Source organism: Acomys russatus, chromosome 16 (assembly GCF_903995435.1).
Source record: "Acomys russatus chromosome 16, mAcoRus1.1, whole genome shotgun sequence".
Lineage (NCBI taxonomy): Eukaryota > Metazoa > Chordata > Mammalia > Rodentia > Muridae > Acomys > Acomys russatus.
This window is the reverse complement of record NC_067152.1, coordinates 12,963,918-12,986,613: the sequence shown is the minus strand read 5'-3', so window position 1 is coordinate 12,986,613 and position 22,696 is coordinate 12,963,918. Positions and strand designations below refer to the sequence as shown.

Below are 22,696 nucleotides of genomic sequence, written 5' to 3'. Positions count from 1 at the left end.
TTACTTTTATTTATTGAGGTTTAATGTTGTTTTAGTGGTGTTTTTGCTATTTGTACTTGTCAGGTATTGAACCCAGGTCCTCCAGCATGTAAGCATTTCTTCCCAGGGAGCTTTTAAGATTCGTCTTGAGACAGGATCTTCCTGAGTTCCCCAGGCTGGCTTTAAACTCATGGTCCTTCCTTAGTGGTCTGCATCACTGAGGTCTCAGGCATGCAGCACACACACACCTGGCTCTTACACCACAGCACACGCAGGTTTCTAAAACTTGTTTAAAGACCTGAATTACCAGATACTTCATATGGAATGTACTTATTCCCCCCCCCCCCCGGTTTGTATTTACTTACTTATTTATTTATCCTCTCTCTTATTGCTCATGGACTGTACTTTTTGTAGAGGAACACATTTTTCTTGAAATGTATGCCACTTGTAAATGAGGGATTATTGATGAATTAACATGTTACTTGTATGTCAATAACTGAATACTTTCAGGTGGATATATGTAAATTGTGTGTGTTCTAGTTTTACATAGTTTAAATATATACCAACAATTTCTGGAATTAAATCTTGATTTTAGCGGTATAAACTAGCTTATTTTTATAAAAGTACCAATTATGAATGAAGCCGGAATCTAGGATTTAGCTTAATTATTGATGTAGTTTCCAATTAGGTTTGCGCTTGGGATTTGCTATAATGCTGTATTTAATGTCTACGTGGTCTGACTATTTATAGGAAGATCATTGTAATACTGTAATTTTTACACATCAATACTTGATAGGACCCAAGAGTTATTACTATATATTCTCTTTGACATAAATGGTGTTATGAAATCTCTATTTGTTTGGATTTGAAGTTTTTACTATTACTAAGTAGGAGTAAGAAAAGGGAATGTAGAGAAATTCACAGTCAGGCTGTTCTTCATCTGGTTCTGTGTTTATAGATGAGAAAACGTCACTGTTTGGAAAAGGACGTCCACCATTTGGATGCACAAGTAGCTTCAGAACAGAGAGTCAAGCCTGCGTCTCCTGTAGGAAAGACAAGCTCCTCTTTCCAAAATGTACGTATTTATATCATCGCTTAGTTTAAGGAAGGAGAATAGGGAGTTTTCTAAATCTGTTTTTGAAAGTAGAGAAAGAAAAGCATGTTTTGAACAGTAGAAGAGCTCAAAGTCTTAAACAGTGCTGTTGCCTTTGTGCTCACTAACGTGTGAGATGAAAGCCCCTCCTCTCTGTGTGTTTCCTGTGTGTAAAGTCAGTGAAAGAGCCGGTACTAAAAGAGTATCTGGATGGTCTTTTTCTTTTTTTTCTGTTTTGATGTTTGTTGTTTTCTAAAACTTTTAAAAAAGTTCTCTCTCTTTCTCTCTCTCCCTCTCTCTCCTCCCCTCTTCCTCCCTCCCTCTCTCCCTCTCTCTCTCTGTGTACATGTGTGCACATGTGACTGCTAGTGGTGGATGCCAGGTGTCTTCTTCCATTGCTTCTAATTTAAAAATATCACATGCATCTACCTGTGTCTTTATTGGGTGGGAGTACATGCATGCTGCTTCAGGCATGCGGAGGTTCTCTCCTGTTGTGTGGCTTCCTAAGATTGAACTCCAGGGAGAGGCTGTCAGAGCCCCTGGAATTGGAGGCACAGACACTTGTGAGCCAGGAGCCCTCTCTCCAACTCTATTTTTATTTTTTTTATCTTTTTGTTTTTATTATTTATATATATTTTTGCTAACTCAGGCCACCTTGAACTTACTGTGTAGCCCAGGCCTGCCTCAATTTGTGATTCTTTTTCCTCATCCTCCTGGGTACATACTACAAGACTTAAGTTTCCGCGTCTTATTGTTTACTTTTTTTTTTTTTCCTTTTGTGAGACAGGGTCTCTCTGTGTAGCCCCTAGACTCACTTTGTAGACCAGGCTGGCCTCTAACTCACAGCGATCCGCCTGCCTCTGCCTCCCGAGTGCTGGGATTAAAGGCGTGCGCCACCACCGCCTGGCTTTTTTTTTTTTTAAAGATTTTATTGTATTGGAGTTGGGAATGGCCAGGGACAAGTGAATCTGGCTATGTGATTCCCTGGAACTGGAATTACAGGCAATTGTTAGCCACCTGTTGTGGATTCTGAGAACTGAATTTTGTGCCTGTGCAAGAACAACAAGCATTCTTAATGGCTGAGCTGTCTCTCTAGTCCTTTATCTTTTTTTATTTATTATGAATACAGTACACATCAGATCACATTATAGATGGTTGTGAACTACCATGTGGTTGTTGGGAATTGAACTCAGGACCTTTGGAAGAGCAGTCAGTGCTCTTAACCACTGAGCCATCTCTCTAGGCTCCTTCTAGTCCTTTATCTTATATTTAAAACAAAACATAGTTTCTTGGCTATAATGCAAGCCCTGGGAGGCTGATGCAGGAAGATCATGAGTTAAGAGATTGGCTTGGGACCTAATCCCGTCTCAAAAAGTGTTTGAGAGGGTAGATCTTGTTGCTCAGGATGGCCTTGAACTTGTGGATTCTAGAAGTCCTTTTACCTCAGCTTATCAAGGCCCTGGGAGTACAGTTGTGTGCCACTATGACTAGCTGGAGGTTTGGTTCTCTATTTGTTAAATGAATGGACTCTGGTGGGTTGGAGAAATGGGTCCAAGCATTTGCTCTGCAAATGTGAGGACCTGGGTAAAAAGCTGGCTATGGCTGCTTGTGTCTGTAATGCCAGCATTGAGGTGGAGACAGGAGGCTTCTGAGAGCTAACTGGCCAGCCAGCCTAACCAAAATGGCGAGTTTCCAATGCAGTGAGAGACACTGTCTCAGAGAAGAAGAGACCTACCTATGTTCAGCTCTACACTTGTGGGCACACACACCTGCACATTCACGTGCATGCGTCACACACAGAACATACAAAGATACATGCACACGCAAAAGGAACGGATACTGGAACCAACTGCCTGCATGTGGATTTTTACATAAAATTGTGTGTTTAATATATATATATACAGATGGTGTTTGGTATCCTTACATATGCTAAATTTATTAATAAAGTTAATCTAATTACTATACTCACCTCACATGGTTTGTATGCCTTTGTGTGTGTATAAGAACATGTGAAATCTAGTTGTAATGAATTTCTGATATGTAGTGGAGTATAAACTAGAGTCATGTGTGTTCGTGGTGTTTGTAGACTTGATTCACCCCGTGTGACTGAATCTTTGTGTCCTTGGAGCAGTGTCCTCACCTGAACTGCACTTCGTCATCTCCTAGGGACATTGTTCTTTGCTTCTCTGTACTTGACCTTTTTAGGTTTTTCATATAGGTGAAATTGCAGTCTTTTTCTCCACTTGTGATTTATTTCTCTCTGACATCCTCTAGGTTCATCTGTATTTCCTATCTGAGATGCTTGGTACTGAAGATGCTTCACATTTTTTAGTTTCCCAGATTTTAAAGTATTCACATAGACTTTATGTGCTGAGATGTCTTGTAATGAGACCCAAATCTAACCGTAAAAAATGTTTTATTAACATGGCACACAGACATAGCCTGAAGGTGAATTTCTATATCATGAAAAATGTTTCAGATACATGGGACACAATCGTAACCTGAGGGTAAAAGTCTATGTTTTCGGTTGTTTTTGTTTTGGTAGTGACATACCACATGAGGACTGGTGTGGGGCTTCCCACTGTTAGTACTGATGCTTAGAACACTGTTAAGAGTGTATGCTTGTGGTCCAGTATTTGTTCTTATATTGCTCTAAGTTTGTAATAAAAAGTGTGAATATATAGCGTTATGCATCTTCTGAATGACTAGGCAAAATATGCCACAAGTTTTGAAATTTATTTAATTTTATGTATATGAATGTCTGTGCATCTCATGTATGCCTGGTGCCCATGGAGGCCATAAGAGGACAGGCATCAGATCCTCTGGAACTATAGTTACAAATGGTCGCGAGCCACCGTATGGGTGCTGGGAACCCAAGTACCTCTGGAAGAGCAGTGCCACAGTGTCACAGATTCTTAAATTAAAAAGATCTGTTTTTTTACTTCTTAACAGGCAGTAGAATAAGTAATTACAATGGAAACGATCATTATAGAATGTATAGTCATAGTGAATGTGCACTCTTTTTCTTTTTTTTAAAATTATCTTTATTTCATGTTCATTTGTGTTTTGCCTGCATGTGTGTCCATGTGAGGGTGTCAGATCTTGCAGTTACAGACAGTTGTAAACTGCCATGTGGGTGCTGGGAATTGAACTCTGGAAAAGCAGTCAGTGCTTTTAACTGCTGAGCCATCTCTCCAGCCCCTGTTTTTCTTATTTGTACCTTAGAAAAATGTTAATGCTAGCGAATACTTCCTGATATTTGGCATTAATTAGTGCACCTAGTTTTTCAGAAAGTTAAGATTAGTAACCTCCATGGTCATAAAATACTACTGCTAATAGTAATTGTATTAGAAATAGATGATTCTCCTGTAAGAATGAAATGCTGGGTAAGGACTGTTTTTTTCTTTTAGGATTTTACTTTGCTGATGTAACATATTTTAATCTTTACAAATACAAATATGATTTTATATGAATTAGAACAAAAATACATTTCATGCATATTTATTTTATATTTTAATATTTACTATGTAGCAGGTTCTTTAAAAATATTTATTTTATGTGTATCAGTGTTTTGACTGCATGTATGTTTGTCTACCATGTGTGTTTCTGGTGTCTGCAGAGTTTAGAAGAGTTTAGATCCTTTGGAACTGGAGCCACAGACAGGTGTCAGTCACCATGTGGGTGCTAGGAACCTAACCTGGGTCCTCTGCAAGAGCAGCAAGTGCTTTTAACTAGTGCGCCATCTCTTCAGCTCTGTGTAGTAAATTTTGAAGTTAATTTACTATTGAATTGAATATAAAGTAGAAAAATAAAATCCCGATTTGAAACTTTTCTTGTTAAAAGATCATATGCCTCTATTTCGTCTGTCATATTTTGAATTGTATTTATTATTATTGTATGCATGTATGATGTTGGGGCCTGCACATGGTATGGAGCATGTCTAGACATCAGAGGGCAGGTTTGTGGACTGAGTTTACTCCTTTCATTTTCATGTGGATTCTGGGGCTCAACCTCAGGTTGTCAGGCTTGTTTGACTACTGAGCCATCTTGCTAGCCCTCCTCTGTTTTTTTTTTTTTTTTTTTTTTTTTTTTTGTATATGTACGCATACCGAATGTGTTCAGCTGCCTACAGAATCCAGAAGAAAGCAATGAATTTGAGCTATCTAATATGAAAGCTGGCAACTAAACCCAGGTCCCCTGAAAGAGCAACAAACACGCTGGCCCACTAAGCCATCTCTCCAGCTCTCATCTTGCATATTTTAACCTATACCACCTAAACCTTTTTTATGTGCTTGAGGTCATATCCGATATTTTACTGTTTAATTCAGTGCCCGACTTCCTGTCACTGAGCTGTGGTGAGGCCTCCAGCTCCGGTGTCGCCAAGGATGACCTTGAACTTTGATCCTTCCTGGGAAATGCTGGAATTACAGGCATGTGCCAATAAGCCTAGTTTCTGTGGTGCTGGGGTGAAGCCCCGGGCTGCGGTTATTGAACAGCACAGAGGAAATAACATGGGAAAGGAATGAGGGGGCTTCTTACTAAGTCTTCAACAGAGGTTCACAGGGAAAGAGGTCATTGTGCTGACCCCACCTGACTCAGAAGTATTCAGCACTGCAGGCATTTGCCATCAGTCTGTATTCGTAGGTTGCGTCCAACATTTATGGTGGATATTTGTTGTACAAGATGTTTCTTGCTTTCAGCAAATGGTTGCAACACACACGTATTATTCTGGATCAGGGATATGGAAGATTAGCTTAGAGTGTAAAAGCTCGTTGCATGGGACATTCAAGGCATAGTAAGATTGGCCCACTGTTTTCCTTTTTTTTTTTTCTTTTTTTGAGACAGGGTCTCTCTGTGTATCCTTTGTGACTCACTTTGTAGACCAGGCTGGCCTCGAACTCACAGCAATCCGCCTGTCTCTGCCTCTGGAGTTCTGGGATTAAAGGCATGCGCCACCACGCCCAGCAATCCACTGCTTTCTTAAAGGCATGTTAAACTTAAACAAGCTAAGTGCACAGTAGGACAGCATGGTTAAGTTCAGAGTATTAAATGATCTCAAGAGGTCTTACCAATATTGCTGTGAGGCCTTTTAGGGGCTAAAAAACATTTTTATAAAAAGAGGAGAGGAAACAAAATAGAAGTCGATATCTTTTTGTATTTAAATAACAGTTCATTACCTACATCTGGTTCACTTTCTGAACATTGTAGATCAACCTTTTCTTTTCGTAAGGCAGAGTAACATAGACTTACTTTATGTGTATGTGTCTCTGTGTGTGCGCGCGCGTGTGTGGTGGTGCCTGTGGAGTGCAAAAGAGGTTGTAAGATCCCCTAGAGTTGAGGTTACAAGAGATTGTGAGTTGTCTCAACATGGGTTCTGGGGACTGAAGTCAGGTCTTCTGCCAGGGCAGCAAGTGCTCTAAACCTCTGAGCCACCTTTGCAGACCTAAATACAGATTTATTAAAGAAAATTAAGAAAGAATTCCTCAAAGTGGGAGCGGCTCCAAGTTCTTTTTGTTGTTGTTTTATTTGTATGGGTGTTTCATCTACATGTACACATGTGCACCGTGTGTGTGTGTGTGTGTGTGTGTGTGTGTGTGTGTGTGTGTGCAGTGCCCATGGAGGTGAGAAGAGAGCATCATCTGAGCGCCTTAAACTAGAGTAACAGTCAGCTGTGAGCTGCCACGAGGGTGCTGGCAACCCAACCTGGATTCTCTGGAAGAGCAGCCAGTGCTTTTAACTGCTGAGCCATCTCTTTAGCTCCTGTTAGTTTCTTTTAATTGTCCTTTTGTTTCGGTTTGTTTGTTTGAGGCAGGTCTCACAGGTCTCAGGCTCGCCTTCAGCTCCTAATGTAACTTGTCCTTGGACTGCAGCTTGCCTCCAACTCCTGAGTGCTGGTAATTACAGTGTTGGTACCACACTTGGCTTTTAGATTTATTTTCTGATAATTCATATGTCAGCAATCTAGTGAGACATCAGTCTTCACATGGTCAGAACGTTGTCAAGAGAAAGTGTTTTGGGGGATAATGTTAATCTAATGCTGCTTTTCCCCAGCATTTATAATCACTTTCTTAGGAATTGATTTGTATTTTTAAGTAAGTCTTTATAATGAGTAATGCAATTACCAACGTGTTTTATGCTTATTCCAGTGTTTTGTTTTTTTTGAGCAGATGTTAGCATTAAATATATTAATTACAATAATTCTATTTGAGTTAGTGTTTTTGTTCAGTGTGTAGGAGAGACGTAGGTCCAGTAGAGTGCGCTGTTGACCTTTGCCTAGGAGCTCTTGGACTTCTTTCCTCCTTTTCTTTTTCCTATACTCTTCAGCTCCTATCCCCTCCGTTTCTTCTCTTTTCCCTATGTCCTTGTCTTTCTCTTTCTACTTGAAGGTATCCTAGAATCTTATGAGAAATATTACCCATTTTCTCTGATGGTGTTTTACAAGTCATTTTCTTAATTTTAATTTACTTCTATTTAAAATGACTAGTTAGCAGTATGATAGCTGCATATATATGGTGATGATTATTGTGTGTTAGGACATGTCTCTAAGTAGTTTTGGAAAGTTAATCCACTTAGAAAGTACAGATTCATGTGAGCAAATTTTTTTTTTGTCAAATTATATGAATTTTTTCTTTGTGCTTAGTTTCAAAATAAAACAAAAGCATTTGATTTAGTTATATCAGTCTCATGGGGGAGGTATTGTTTCCCCTAGTTCTACAAGAGAAAACTGAGGTACATGTTTAAGTAACTGGTTCATCTCACAAGGCTGTTGCGTGGAGAAGCCAGGTTAGAATGGTGAAATTCCTCCAGAGCTGGCATGAAGGAGTCCAGTTCTGTGCTGTCGCAGGTTGTACAGCAGGTGCAGACCTTTGTAAGTATTGCTTCCAGGTAGTTTCTCCTTTAGTTTCCCAGCATCCTATCTGTTCTCCCTACAGTGTTTGCAAAAACTTAGCATCCGTGCACGTCTTACCTGCCTTGTTCACCTCATTGCTAGGCTGTTGAGAGGAGCCGGTACAATATCTGTTTTTTACATTTTTATGCACAGCATCTAGGACAGAGCCTACACTTCGTGCTCACATAATTGTTGAATATATGAGTGGGGGAGAAAAGACCTAAGTTTAAAAAATGCATGACTCTATTACTTATAGCTTTCCTTTTGTTTGTTTGTTTGTTTGTTTTTCAAGACAGGGTTTCTCTGTAGCCTTTGCTGTCCTGGACTTGCATTGTAGTCCAGGCTGGCCTTGAACTCACAGGGATCCACCTCCCTCTGCCTCCTGAGTGCTGGAATTAAAGGCCTGTGCCACCACCGCCCGGCTATTTATAGCTTTTGTTGTTAGCTGACGATAAAAATATATGTGAGAAAAAATAGATTTTATTATTTGATATGCCTGACATTAAATAATCCTTTTTTTTTTGTTTTTTTTAAAGTGAAAAAAAAATATTTATTTATTTATGTATACAGTGTTTTGCCGACATGTACACTTGCATGCCAGAAGAGGGCACCCGATTTCTTTACAGATGGTTGTGAGCCACCATGTGGTTGCTGGGAATTGAACTCAGGACCTCTGGAAGAGCAGCTAATGTACTTAACCTCTGAGCCATCTCTCCAGCCCTTGTTTTTGTTTTTGTTTTTTTGAGACAAAATTTTAGCTGTTCTGGAGTTCACTCTGTAGACCAGGCTGACCTTGAACTCACAGATCCGCCTGCCTCTGCTTCTGTTGCTAGGATCACCACCACTGGTCCCGCCAGTAAAATATCTTTACCTAGGTTGGTTCAGGCCTGAAGTCTCACCAGCTGAGAAGGCTAAGGCAGGAGGACTGTGACCTCGAGGCTGAAGATGGTCTGGTGAGACCCTGTGTAGAATAAAGTAGAAGACAGCAGAATGGGACCAACTGGCCTTCAGCGGTCAGTCTGAGAATTAGAGAAAGGTGATCACAATACATGTGGGGCAGTTAGAGATTAACTGTTTCTATTATTTTGTTTTATGTGTGGGGGTGCTTTGTGTACATGTATTCCTGTGTACTGCATGTGTGCATAGTGCCTGCAAAAGTCCAACTGTATCTTTTTTTTTTTTTTTAAAGATTTGTTTATTATTAGGTATACAGTGCTCTGCCTGCATGTACACCTGCAGGCCAGAAGAGGGCACTAGATCTCATTATAGATGGTTGTGAGCCACCATGTGGTTGCTGGGAATTGAACTGAGGACCTCTGGAGAGGCAGTCAGTGCTCTTAACCACTGAGCCATCTCTCCAGCCCCGAGCTGTCTCTTTTAGTGTTTATTTTAATGTGTAAGGCCAGGCTCTAACTATCTGTTGTTTAAATAGAAGATCAATTTTCCCAGGATCACTTAAAGAATGATCTCTCTTGCTTTCAATGTTTTGTTATTACCATATCTTAAGTTTTTATATATTGGTGTCTGCACTCCTTCAATATATATAGTAAAAAACCTAAGAGTCCAACGTAGCTTCAAACAAAAAGCCAAGAGACCCTACTGATTGTGTTCTTTGCTCATTTTTACTTATACCCTGTCCTCCGCTGTCCCAGCACGGTTTCTCTGTGTAGCCCTGGAGGTCCTGGAACTCTCTCTGTAGACCAGGCTGGCCTTGAACTCAAAGAGATCTACCTGTCTCTGCCTCCTGAGTGCTAGGATCAAAGGTGTGTGTCACCATCACCTGGCTTTCAGTTTTCTCCTCCTCCTCCTGCTCCTCCTCCTGCTGCCCTTCTTCCTCCTCTTCTTCCTCCTCCTGCTCCCCTTCTTCCTCCCCCTCCTTCTTCTGTTTTTGACTTTTTTGAGACAGAGTTTCTCTGTGTAGCCTTGGCTGTCCTAGACTCACTTTGTAGACCAGGCTGGCCTCACAGAGATCTGCCTGCCTCTGCCTCCCGAGGCCTGGGATTAAAGTTGTACACTACCACACCTGGCCAGCTTTACTTCTAAACCAGTGATTTCCAACTTGTCTGTTCTGCTAGTTATCTTTTTTTGAAATATGCTTATTTTGCTTTTTTCTTCTGTTATTAGTGTTATGTATTTTGTTGCCTTCACATTGTGCTTTCCACTTTCTTATTAATTCTCTCCTGAGCCTTCCAGTATTTGGTGTTTTATTATAATTCTAAAACTACTGAAGTTTGATTAGCATCTCCTCAAACCATGATTTTTTTTTTTCTGGTTTGTTGTTTTCCTAATACTTGTAATCATTCCAAAACTGTCTGTTTGAATTGAAAAATCTGTTTATTAAGTCAAGAATATTTATATTTTTAGACTTTCAATAGTAATGAAAAATAATTTTTTAATTGATTTTTTTTTATATATATAGTCTCACTGGGCGTTGCCTGATCTGGAATTTGCTGTGTAGACCAGGCTAGCCTTGAAATGACAGAGATCCTTCTGTCTCTGCTTCTGCCAAGTGCTAGGGCTAGAAGCATTCCCCACCAGAACTAATTTTTGTATTTTTAAAAAGTTTTTTTTGACATGTTATATATACCCGTGGGTCTGTTTGGAAATGTGCATGTATGTACTAATGTCCAAAGAGTCCAAAAGAGAGTGTCGGAGCCCCTGGAGCTGGAGTGACAGGCAGTTGTAAGCCTCTTAACATGGATGCTGGGAAACAAACTTGGGTCCTCTGCAAGAGCAGTGCATGTTCTTAACCACTGAGTTATTTTTCCAGCCCCTGAATTTTGTAAAATTTTGTTACATCTACTTATTTGTGTTTGTGTATGTGCTGGGCTTGTCTTAGACATCTTTATCCAGTGAGCCATCTTGCTCTTCAGAATTTTGTATTTTTCAAAATATATTTTATAACTGTATTTTATGTGTATGTTTGATCTCTGTTTGTGTACCATGTGCATATCTGATGCCTGTGGAGGCTGGAGGGTGTTCTATCTACTGAAACTAGAATTAGAGATGATTATAAACGACGATGTAGGTGCTAGGAATCGAACCTGGGTCCTCTGGAGGAGCAGTCATGCTCTTAACTTCTGAGCTATCTCTCTAGTCCCCACTTTGTATATTTAATGACTTCCACCCCCGCCCCCGAATACAAAAGTAGTATCTATTAAGTGAAATTTAGAAACCATCAAAACTATATAAGTTATTAACATTAATCCTTAATTCAACTATTTCTTCTGTCAACCCTGATGTTTTGCCTGCTCTCTGCTTTTATGTGTTTACTTGTATTCGAATGTATGAACATACACATAATTGTCCATTGCTGTAAAACAAACTAATCGTTTATTTAGCTTACTTTTGGGGACTCCATTTTGGCCACCCTCAGCTGTGTGTATTTTCTGCTAATGTTACTTGGCATCCTGTGCTGTGATCAGCAGGTGGGTCAGGAAATCAGCCTTGGTTCGAGGAGGTCATTGTTGGTTGGCTACAGGTCTAGTATGGGTAGCTGTCAGTGTTTAGAAGGCTCTGTCTACTCAGGGTTTCAAGAGAACAAACCACATGATGCAAGTGCTTTGGAGTCTCCGTGTCGGGTTTTCTAATGTTACAGTCGCCAAATTCAAGTCATAAGAATAGATAGAAGGGAGGCAGCTTATTGTCTTTGTGAGAAGAGTTGAGTAATACTCAGAAAGTACCAGGGATTTGTGGTCCTTTTTGCATTTTAGTATATGTTATGTCCATACTTTTTTTCATGAAATTTACAGTTCATAGCATCCGGATTTTATTTGCTATATTTTACTGGCCTATTTTGGCATGTGAATTTTGATGTCATCTTTTTGTATGGGTTAATGTCTGTGACATGCTGACTTATTGGGCTAATAATAGCCTGATGCCTGTTGTTATAAAGAATATTTTCTTTTGTTGACTGGTTTGTGTGTATGTATGTGTTTATGTTGGAATAGTTTACATCCATTTAGACATTATCTGCTATACTTTGTTCTTTGATAGTAGAGTTGGAGACCAGATATGGTGCTACACTTAATACTAGCGCTTAATAGTTCTAGGCCAATGTGGCACATAGTGAGACTCTGCCTCAAACAAAGCAAAATAGAATTAAAGGAGTTGAGTAGCCTCTATAGCCCATAAAACTTAAAGTATTTAATCTTTTCCCGTTAGAGAAAATGTTGTCAACTCTTGTTCCAGTCTATTTCAGCCTTAGTAAACAAAGCCAGAAGTTACTGGCATCACATTCAGAGATCTGCCTAACTCCGCCTCCTGAATGCTGGGATTAAAAGATGTATGCCTCCAAGTGTGTTATGGTAAATATACTTTAAAGATTTACTTTTTATTTTAATTTATTTGTATGTTTGTGTGAATGTGTGCCATGTGTAGGCATGTGCCTGTGGAGGCCAGAAGAGGGAGCCAGATCCCCTGGAGCTAGATACAGGCCGTTATGAACAACCCAATGTAGATGTTAGGAATCAAACTTGTGTCCTCTGGAAGAGCAGGAAGCAATGTTAATGGATGATCCATCTCTCTAGCTCCATGATGCAAATTTTTGCAAAAACAAACAACAACAACAAACCCAAACAAACTTAAGGGAAGACCAAAGGCCAAGATCCAGGATAAGGAAGGAGTTTCTCATGATCAGCAAAGGTTGATCTTTGCTGGAGAAGAAGTGTACTTTGACTGCAACATTTCAAAGGGCTCTTTGTGCCATTTTGCCTTAAGACTTTATGGTCATAGACCATTTACAAGAAGAATGAGCTTATGACAAAGATGCTTAAGTCAGCTGTCCTAAAATACTACAAGGTACATGGAAATGACAGTGTTAGTCACCTTGGTTGACTGTGCCCTTCTTTATGTCCAATGCCTTTGACAGACATTATGGGGACAATCTTGTCTGTCTTACTGCTGCAGTGAGCCAGAAGACGAGTGAGTGAGTATGTACGAGTTAACAAAGGCCATGAACTGACAAGAAAACCAAACCAGACCACAGATGGATTCAATGTTTCTAAGTTGGCAGGGCAAAGTGTGCAGAGGGAACGCAACACACCTCTTCCTGTATCTTCAGCTGTGATACGTCTTTTCCATGTACACCCATATCACCCCAAACAAGCATTCCCACAGAGGCTAATATACTGGTAGGTGAGAGGGCGGCGCACAAATGGCGGCTCCCTCCTGAGACGCTACACGCGGCCATTGCATTGCTCACTGTTTTCTTCACTCAGGTGGTATAAATATTTGTTGTTGGAACTGTCTGAGACTGCCTGCAGATGCTCCCGTGAGTCACAGTGACAAGAGAAAGAGGAAACATTTATATTTATAGCACAAGGACCGAAGCTGTTAGAGAGCGGACAGTGGGGTGTGGGGCTTAGAGTGACTGCTGCCTGTGGAGTGAAGAAACAGAAGGAGAAACGGTTGAAGTGAAATATAGAAGCGCGCTCCCTGAGGCTCACACGCAGAGCTGGGGCAGGTATTAGGTTGTGTGTCTCTGTTAGAGTGGACACACCGCCCAGTGGTATACCGACGGTGAAAGAAACGAAGATGTCCGCCCAAACGCCAGTATTGAAAGAAACAGTATTCAATAGGCTGACTTCAGAAAAAAACGAGGTGTTAAAAGTTCAGAGTTTTGTTGTGATAAACGCATCTGCTGAGCATAGTTTTTGCTCATTAAAATTTGACACCAGAACAAGTGTAAATGCTGATGAAACATGCCAGTTTACAAGTGATGCGACAGCCTTACAGGGACCAAGAGTACCAAGGACAAGTCTGCTGTAATGTGCTAATACACTTGCTATGATGAGCAATAGTGTGTGTTCCTGCTGTTGAAAGGAGTGACTTTCTTCCCAGTCTGTCATTATGACAAAGAGAACACAGACCACCAAGGATCTCTTTTGACGGCTTCCACAAACATTTTATTCCAGTGGTTTGTGCTTAGTGTAGCAAGGCTGGCTTGGATAACAACTGTGTCTGTTTCAGCTAATTAAAATTCACTTAGTTACACTAATTACTTGTCAAGTGCTCAGTGTTCTTATCTGGCTAATGGCAAGTACACTGAGTAGTCAGATATTGAAGGAGCCATTGGTAGAGAACAGGGAAGGCACTGTGTTAGAGGTTTGTGTGTGGTGATGACAGTGTCCACGATAGAAGCAAAACAATGTTGTGTGTATGCACATGTGCACCTGCAGGTGTGTGTGCGTGCTTGTGTCACTTGTGTGATGTCATCCACCTTGATTATTGAGACAGGGTGTCTTCACTGGCTTGGCATGCTCAGATGAGGCCAGGCTGGCTAGCTAGTGACCCCTAGGAACCCTGTCCCTCAGCCCAGAACTGGGGTGACTCAGGCTCTCGTGCTTGAGAGTCAACTAAGCCATCTTCCCAGCCCACAGACTTGCTTTGTGTAAGTTCTGTTGCTGGCATGTTGGTCATTGTGCACAAGGTGACTTCATAGCATAGTATTGTTCTCTTATTTAATTTGAGAAGATTTGTTGACGAAGTCTGAAAAATACCAAAATGGGGCCTTGAGAGATGCCTCAGCAGTTAAGAACACTTGCTATTCTTGAAGAGGACCCAGGTTCCATTATCAATACCCTGCATGCACATGATATACACATATATACACAGGCGAAACACTCATGCACAGGAAAAAAAATCATAAAATAGAAAACAAAAAATCGCTTCCTGTCTTGAGGGGTAGCATTTTAAAGTATTTTTGTGATGTACAGGTATACAGATCATGAATGCACAGTCTGCACAGCTGTGTACAGCTAAGTGTGTGCATGCCATTATTTCTGTTTCCACATTCTTTCTCATGTCTTGTTTGAATTTTCCTGTACCCTGGCAGGTCTTGAACATGTCTTGCCTGTGCTAAGCAAGCGCTGACCTACCTCTCAGCCTGGACGGCTGGCTTTACAATCACGGTGGCCTCAGGATTATGTTTATTGTATGTATCATATGAAACCAGCTTGTCTTACCATTGTGTTTTTCTATTGTTTTGAGGTCAGGTTTCACCATGTAGTCTAGGCTTGCCTAGGACTTACTATGTGGCCCAGGCTGGCTTCAAACTTGATCATTCTGTCTTAGCTTCCCGAAGTGGTTTTATACACATGGACACTTGGCTTCTTTCAACACTGTTGATGCTGAATTTAACTGCTTGGTTAAAGCCTTTGTAATTGCTGGCTAATCCTGGGTGATTTTTAAAAAATGTTTATTTGCTTATTTTAAAACAAGGCCTTACTATGTATGCCTGGTTGGCCTAGAGCCTGCTATGCAGACCATGCTGGCCACAGACTCAGGGTCATCTATCTACCTCTGTCCCAGTGCCGGGGTTTCAGGTGCATATAGGAAAAGACATTTTGTATTTTGGGAGCCTTTCTCTAATCACCCGGTCTAGACTCCAAATAAATGAGACTTACAAGATTTATTAATAAGCTTTAAGCTCAATAACTGGGCAGCTGTACTAATCCTCCATGCTAGTCTTGCTGTCTCCCAGCCATGTGCCCAGAGTTACATTGGTCCTGTCCTAGATGTTTCTGTTTCTGCTCCATCAAGCCAGTTCTTAATCGCCACATCCTTTCTCTACCTCCTTTTTCAGTCCCTCGTGGTCCCTGCCTTAGACCCCCAAGACCAGGAATACAAGCTCTACCTACCTCTCTTCTGCCCAGCTATAGGCTGTTCAGCTTTTTAAGTTAACCAGTCAGAGATAATTGGAGAGCAAAGTTTATACAGTATTGACCAATGCATGTGACAATGTGAGACTGCAACCAGATCTAAGAAAACACAGAGCACCAGACCAACCCCTAATAGCATGCATGTGTTCTTGCAAACCTACATGTGCACCATGTGTATGCTAGTGTCTGAGAAGGCCAGGAGAGTGTGTTGGATACCATGGAACTGGAGTTCTAAGTGGTGCCCAGTGTGGTTCTGGGAACCAAACTTGGGCCCTCTGCAAGAACAGCAAGTGCAGTTAGCTGCTGATCCATCTCTCCAGCCCCATGGGTGATCTTTGAGACTGTGATTATTTTGTGTCCCCCCCGCCCCCCGCAGCTTTTTACTCAATTTTGTTGTTGTTGGTGGTGGTGGTGGTAGTTTTTCTGGGACAGGATCTGGCTGTCCTGGAACTCACTATGTAGTCCAGGCTTGCTTCAAACTCACCTTGGATTAAAGGTATGGATCACCATGCCCAGCTCACACAGTAATTTTTAAAAAATAATTTATTTTTAATTTTATTTGAATTGGTGTTTTGCCTGCTATATGTCTGTATGAGGGTGTAGGATCCCCTGGAACTGGAGTTAACAGACAGTCATGAGCTGTCATGAGAGTGCTGGAAATTGACTCCCAGTCCTCTGGAAAAGCAGCTAGTGCTCTTAACCATCTCTCCAACGCCTCATCCAGTGATTTTAACATACACTTAGGCAGCTCACCTGAGTCACTGACTCAGTTGTGAGAGCTGCAAAATGGTGAGTTGAGAAACTTACTCCGCTCAAAATGTTTAGTTGTCCCCTGTGGAGAATTTGACTCCCCTCCCTTTTCATCTTCTCTTGAGAGAAAATCTAATGTACCTAGCCTGGCCTCAGTTCCTGATGGTCTTGCTTTTCATTCCTGTGCTGGGGTTACAAGCATGTGTCACCATGCTTTTTGAGTCACATGACCATGTGTCACCATGCTTTTTGAGTCACGTCTGGTTGTGTATTCCAGGTTGGCCTTGAGTTTGGAATCTTTCTGCCAGTCTCCTGAGTGCTGGCAGTGGAGGCTTATGCCACCATTCATGCCAGATTTTTAGAAAAATGAATTTCATGAAGTCAGTCAGTGTGGTTTATCACTATTTCAGGACTTTTGCTATAATGTATCTGCATAGAATGCTATTAGAAGAAGTTTTGCATTATAACAGGCTGGTGTTTATGGTATGTTTCTTCAGTGAGCTGAGACTTCTTATTGCATGAATTATTTTTATGTAAACTTAGATAAAAATTATCCTACTCTCAATCTTTTTGATTAATTCTACTGAAACAAGACTTTTCAGAAACTAGGGCAACTGTGTTGAGGAATTTCCATTTACACTAGGCAAGAAAGTAAACAGTAAGTGGAGAGTAGGGTAACAAACACTTACGGTATCAAAAAACAACCGTGAAAAGGATCTGTCTTAATGTGCTAGCCCTCTGCAGTTTAACATATTGCTTACAACCTTCACAATAGAATTTGAGTGACTTCAGTTACACATTCCAGGAGACTGGCAGCCTGTTACAATCAGAGTCTGAACTTTAGAGCAGGCTAATTTACAGAGATGGGATGAAGAAAGTTGTGGATTTGTATTACACACTCTCACCTGACACTGTATCTGATCCCATACCTGCTGATTGACATCTTGAATGAGCTCTTTGAAGCAAGTTCCAACTTAATTAAAACGTTTGCTTGGTTAGCAGTGATCTGTGAAAGCCTGTGATAAATATTGAATCAGGTTCACCTGCTGGTTGCTGTGAGTGGATAAACAGCTGCTTTGTGCAGTTTAAATCATGAAGCTGGCAGTAGAGTACTGCTGTTGAAAAAAAAATTTTTTTTTTAAAGGAATGATTGAAAAGGTAAGTTACATCACACTTGCCATCTTACTGAAGTGTGTGCTTATGTGAGATTTTGTGCAACAGGCATTCAGTATCTGTTCAGATGGCTTAGAAAGCAGCAAATGGTTGATAAAGTTAGTAGCAACCCCTCTTTTTATGCCCCACAGCTTGTATGGTAATTCTATGTTAATTGGCCTTTTACCACAGGCTCTTTATATGCACCGCTTTTTAAAGTAAACCCATGGTCACACTGGTTAAACTAAATAGATCCCAAAACACAGCCCTGGGTGTGAGAAAGCTTGAGGGAGGAGGGAGTCTGCCAGGGTGAAAGGGAGATAGGAGAAGGGGGTGAGGGGCGACAAGGGTAACCAGATATATTATGTACATGAGTGAAATTGTCAACAAATACATTTAATAAAAGTTACCACTTTTATTATTTTTATAATTTTTATTATTATTAAAAAAGGATAAGGGGCTGGAGAGATGGCTCAGTGGCTAAGAGTGCTTCCCGGTCTTTGAGAAGAGCTCAGTTCCCAACAGCATCATCAGGCAGGTCACAATAGCTTGAAACTCCAGTTCCAAGGTCATCCTTTTCTGGCCCTCATCAGGTACCAGCACATGCATGGCGTATGCTCGTAAACAAAATGTATTTTCACTTAGTTAGATGGTAGGATTTAGGGTTTGAATTTGACCTCTGTATATTTATTGTGGATTTTGCAGTGACTCAAAAAATTCCTTTTGATTGTCTTTTTGACAATAGAAAATAGAAAATAAAATAGAATTAGAAACACTAAGGTTTTTTTTATTTTTTGTTTTAGCCTTCTGTTATGTTAGATAAGTAGTGGATGGTAAAACTGAGATGAGTTGAAAAGCAGTGGTCAAGCCTCGATGAAACTATCTTCTGTCGCCTTGTTTACTGTTCCTGTCTAGGATAACCGTGAATGGCCACCTTGGTTGTCAAGGAAGTGCTGTTGCTATTTCATTTTCATTGTAGAATTAAACATTGTGGAATAAAGCCTTTACCCAAATTAGTCATAGTCCATGACAGTTATGGACTCAGTTTTAAGAACTGACTTCCCAGGCCCAGCATGGGTGATGTATTCTTTTAATCCTACTTCTTGTAGGACAGAGGCAGGAGAATCTCTGAGCCTGAGGCCAACCTAGTCTACACTTAGTCACTTTGAGGCCAGTCAAGGCCACACAGTGAGACCATGTCTCACAAACAAACAAACAAAAGACACACACACACACACACACACACACACACACAGTGAGACCATGTCTCACAAACAAACAAAAGACACACACACACACACACACACCCCAAAACAAGAGCAAAAAGCCTTCAATAGGATTACCTTGAATTTCTGACCCTCTTGCCTTTACTTCCCAGGTTGTGCAGTTACAGGTGTGTGTTGAGCGTTGAACCTAGAGTTTCGTCTTCTGAGCTGCATCCCCAGTCCTGCTTTCCCCCTGTACATTCTCTACTTAAAAGTTTCATATTTTTCTGGGCGATGGTGGTGCACGCCTTTAGTCCCAGGACTAGGGAGGCAGAGGCAAGAGGATCTCTGTGAGTTTGAGGCCAGCCTGGTCTGTAGAAAAAAGAAAACGAAAAATTTCATATTTTTTATTCCTATCTTTATTTGGAATTTTATAGAGTTAAATATTTAAGTCATACTCAACTTGTTCAGTATTGCTAGTGTTGCATATATGTTCATACATAAAATTCTAGTTCATTTTTACATATGTATACATTTTCATTGGTTAAGGGAACCCTTATTAATTGTTCATTCGGTTGAAAGATGTAACATATTTTGTCTCACTACTAGAACAGCGAGGTTGGACATAATGGTTCATACCTGTACGCTCAGCACTGGGGAGGCTAATGCTGGAATATTACCATGAATTTGAAGCCAGCCTGTGCCAATCGTGAGTTCCAGGCCAGCTTCTACAGAAAACAAAACAAACAAACAACTGGGCAAATCATATTTCCTGTGTAACTGTCTTAATGTTTAAGAGTTCATCTAACATGGGTACTGGTAGTCCCATGCTCGGTCTAAAATTATGTTATTAAAGATTTATTTTTAAGTGTGTGTGTGTGTGTGTGTTCAGTGCACATGAATGTTGTTGCATGCAGAGGCTAGAAGGTATCAGCTCTCTGGATCTGGAGTAAAGGCCATTGCGAGCCACCCAATGGGAGTCCTCTGAAGAGCAGCAAGCACTTTAGCCCCTGAGCTGTCTTTTGTGTCTGCAAAGAATTCATGTATCTTTGATTTACGAGGTCACCAATGTTTTTCAAAGCGGATCGGTCAGTTTGTTCGTGAATTCATCCTTTATGAGAGCTGGCCCACACTCTTTCCAACACCCAGTCTTGTGGGTGGAAAAGGGAAATTGTGGGGTTGTGTTTGTTTGTTTCAGTTGGTTTTTGTTTGTTTGGTTGGTTAGTTGGTATTTTGAGAAAAGGTTTCTCTGTGTAGCCCTGACTTTCCTAGACCACGCTGACCTCAAACTTCAGAGATCTGCCTGCTTCTGCCTCCCAAGTGCTGAGAAATTGTGTTTTTTAATTAGCATTATTCTAATTACTGACATAGGCCAAGCATTAAGTTGTTAATCTTTTCAAATATTCATTGGCCTTTCCACTTAAAAAAATTATTTATTTACTACTATGTATATGTGTACACCTGCAGGCCAGAAGAGGCCATCAGATCACATTATAGGTGGTTGAGAGCCACCATGTGGTTGCTGGGAATTGAACTCAGGGCCTCTGGAAGAGCACACAGTGCTCTTAACCTCTGAGCCATCTCTCCAGCCCCCTGGGTGTTGACTGTTAACCTAGGCAAATACTCTACCACTGAATTGTCCCCCCCAGACCTTTAAAGTTTTACTTGAGATAAGGTCTTGTTAGGGTGCCAAGCTAACCTTGGCTTGGTTTGCAGTTCTCCTGCTTCAGCTGCAGGGGTAAGGGGGATTGTAGAGGCTGTAGGCATCCAGGGGCCTACGGAACATGTCTTTTTAGATATAAGGGTTTTTTTTTTTTAATGATTTATTTTTATTTTATGTGCATTGGTGTTTTGCCTGCATGTATGCCTGTGTGAGGGTGTTGAGGCCACTGGAACTGAAGTTACAGACAGTTGTAAGCTGCCATGTGGGTGCTGGGAATTGAACTTGGGTCCTCTGGAAGAGCAGCCAGTGAGTGATCTTAACCTCTGAGTCATCTCTGCAGCCCTAAATATAAGTTTTACATATTAATGAGGTTATATTTTCAGTAATTTTTGCTATTGGTTGATTGTTTTAATAAATCCTTTCCTGGTGCTAAGAGATGGCTCGGCAGTTAAGAGCACTTGTTCTTGCAGAGGATTCAGGTTCCATTCTTAGCGCTACATGGCAGCTCTCAACCATCCGTAACTCTGGCTTCAGGAGATCAGGTGACTTCTGACCTTCCTGGCCCCAGGCACACATGTGGTGCATGTACATACATGCAGGCAAAACATTTATACACATCAAGTAACAGGAAACAAACAAACAAACAAACAAGAAATCCTTTTCTAAGCAGGGTAGATGTAGAGGTAGTTTCTAAAATGCCAGCGTTCTGAAGGCTGAGGCAAAAGGATCAAGTTTGGGACCATTTTGGGCTACATAGCGAGAACTCAGTGTTAGCCTGGGCTACAAAGTGAGGCCTTTGTATCTAACAAAAAAAAAGAAGAAAAAAAAAAGATTCTCACATTCGAATCACATGGACTTCTTTTTTAAATATAGGAGCAATGACCTTATAACCTTCAAAACCTGAAATATTTACTCTCTGACCCTTGATGAAATCCGTTTGCTTGGGGGAAACTTTCCTTACTCTCTGTAAAGAGTCTCCTAACTGAAAGATCCTCCTCCCTACTCCTTTGTTGTACTTAACAAGGAGCTAGGTAGACAATATTTAACTCAGCAGGTTTAAGGACTTTATGAGCTGTATACTTTAATTCGTAGTCTATTCTTAGAAATATTTTGTAATTACACCAGAAGATAATGCATATAGAACAAACTGGAAACAATTCTGTAATTCATGAAACCAGTATTGATAAACTCTCTCCAAACTGCGCCTGCAGGACAGTTAAAGAGAGAGGCCCTCTTTATAGATGAGGTTGGGTGGCCCTCACCATTGTCCTCTGCTTGGCTTGTTGGAACCAGGGCTTCTAATGTTTCTTGACTGAATGGATGAATGAAACAGGACACCACATGTGAAGTGCCTCGTCCAGGGACAGCTTTAATAAGTGGTCACTATTAATATTGAACCTCTAGGATGTGTATTTGTTACTCACAGCTAAAGTGGCTCCAGTATTAGCATAAGATGATTTATTTTAACTTCAAAAAGTAGTAAGTTATTCTGTGCTTTTGCTTTTAAAAGCCAATCATTTGATTTTTGAATTTTTTTTATCATATTTAAGCCATTTTATATAAGATTCAGTATCTATCAGACTTGAAAAGTGTGCTATTAGGCAACAGTAGTTTGGGACAGTGAGTTACACTTGCACGCTCAGTGAGTGTGAGTGAGTCAGGAAAAGAAATGGGAGTTGCCACACTTAAGGAATTTGTAGTTGGTTGGAAAACATAGCTACACATCTGGAAAGTTAGAAAAAATGTGAATTACTGTATTCTTAAATTTAGTATCCTTTCTACATAGTTTGCTTTTCCTCTCCTGTGTGTGTGTTAGAGGGAATGAGAAAACACACATGCACACACGTGCATTTTCAGTCTGAGGCTCAATCCAGACAGTTTTCAAACTTGCTATGTAGCTGAGGCTACCCTTGAACTCCTTGATACCGCTGCCTCACTCCCCACGTGCTGGGTTACCCGTGTATTCCAACACACCTGGCTGAAATACTTATTTTGTTCGTAGCAAATAGGGATTCAATCCAAGGCCTCCTTTTAAAAGTTCTGCAGCACACACAATAGCAGAGTAACTTGATGAAGTCAGTGAAAAATATCATGATAGGATTTGCTTCCCATTTTCTCTGGGAGCCTGTTGCTTTTATAAAATTAATTCATGGGCTTGCTCATTTCATTCCCCAAGTATCTAGACATGCTGCTTTGAAGGGAATGTGGGGGTCGTTTGCAGAGAGCTGTGGTGTTTTAGTGTGTTACACTTAACTGCTCATCTCAGCTTTACACAAGGAGCAGTGGAAAGACTGAACAGCTTGC

The 22,696-nt window shown here is 40.7% G+C and overlaps 1 protein-coding gene across 1 annotated transcript in view; it reads left to right on the top strand.

Moving 5' to 3' along the window:
- Brip1 (BRCA1 interacting helicase 1) overlaps nt 1-22,696 on the top strand; it is a 124,083-nt gene that overhangs the window by 11,647 nt on the left and 89,740 nt on the right. Inside the window, exon 5 of the mRNA XM_051158202.1 lies at nt 938-1,054. Coding sequence (XP_051014159.1) covers nt 938-1,054 — 117 coding nt within the window. The remainder of the gene's footprint in view (nt 1-937; nt 1,055-22,696) is intronic.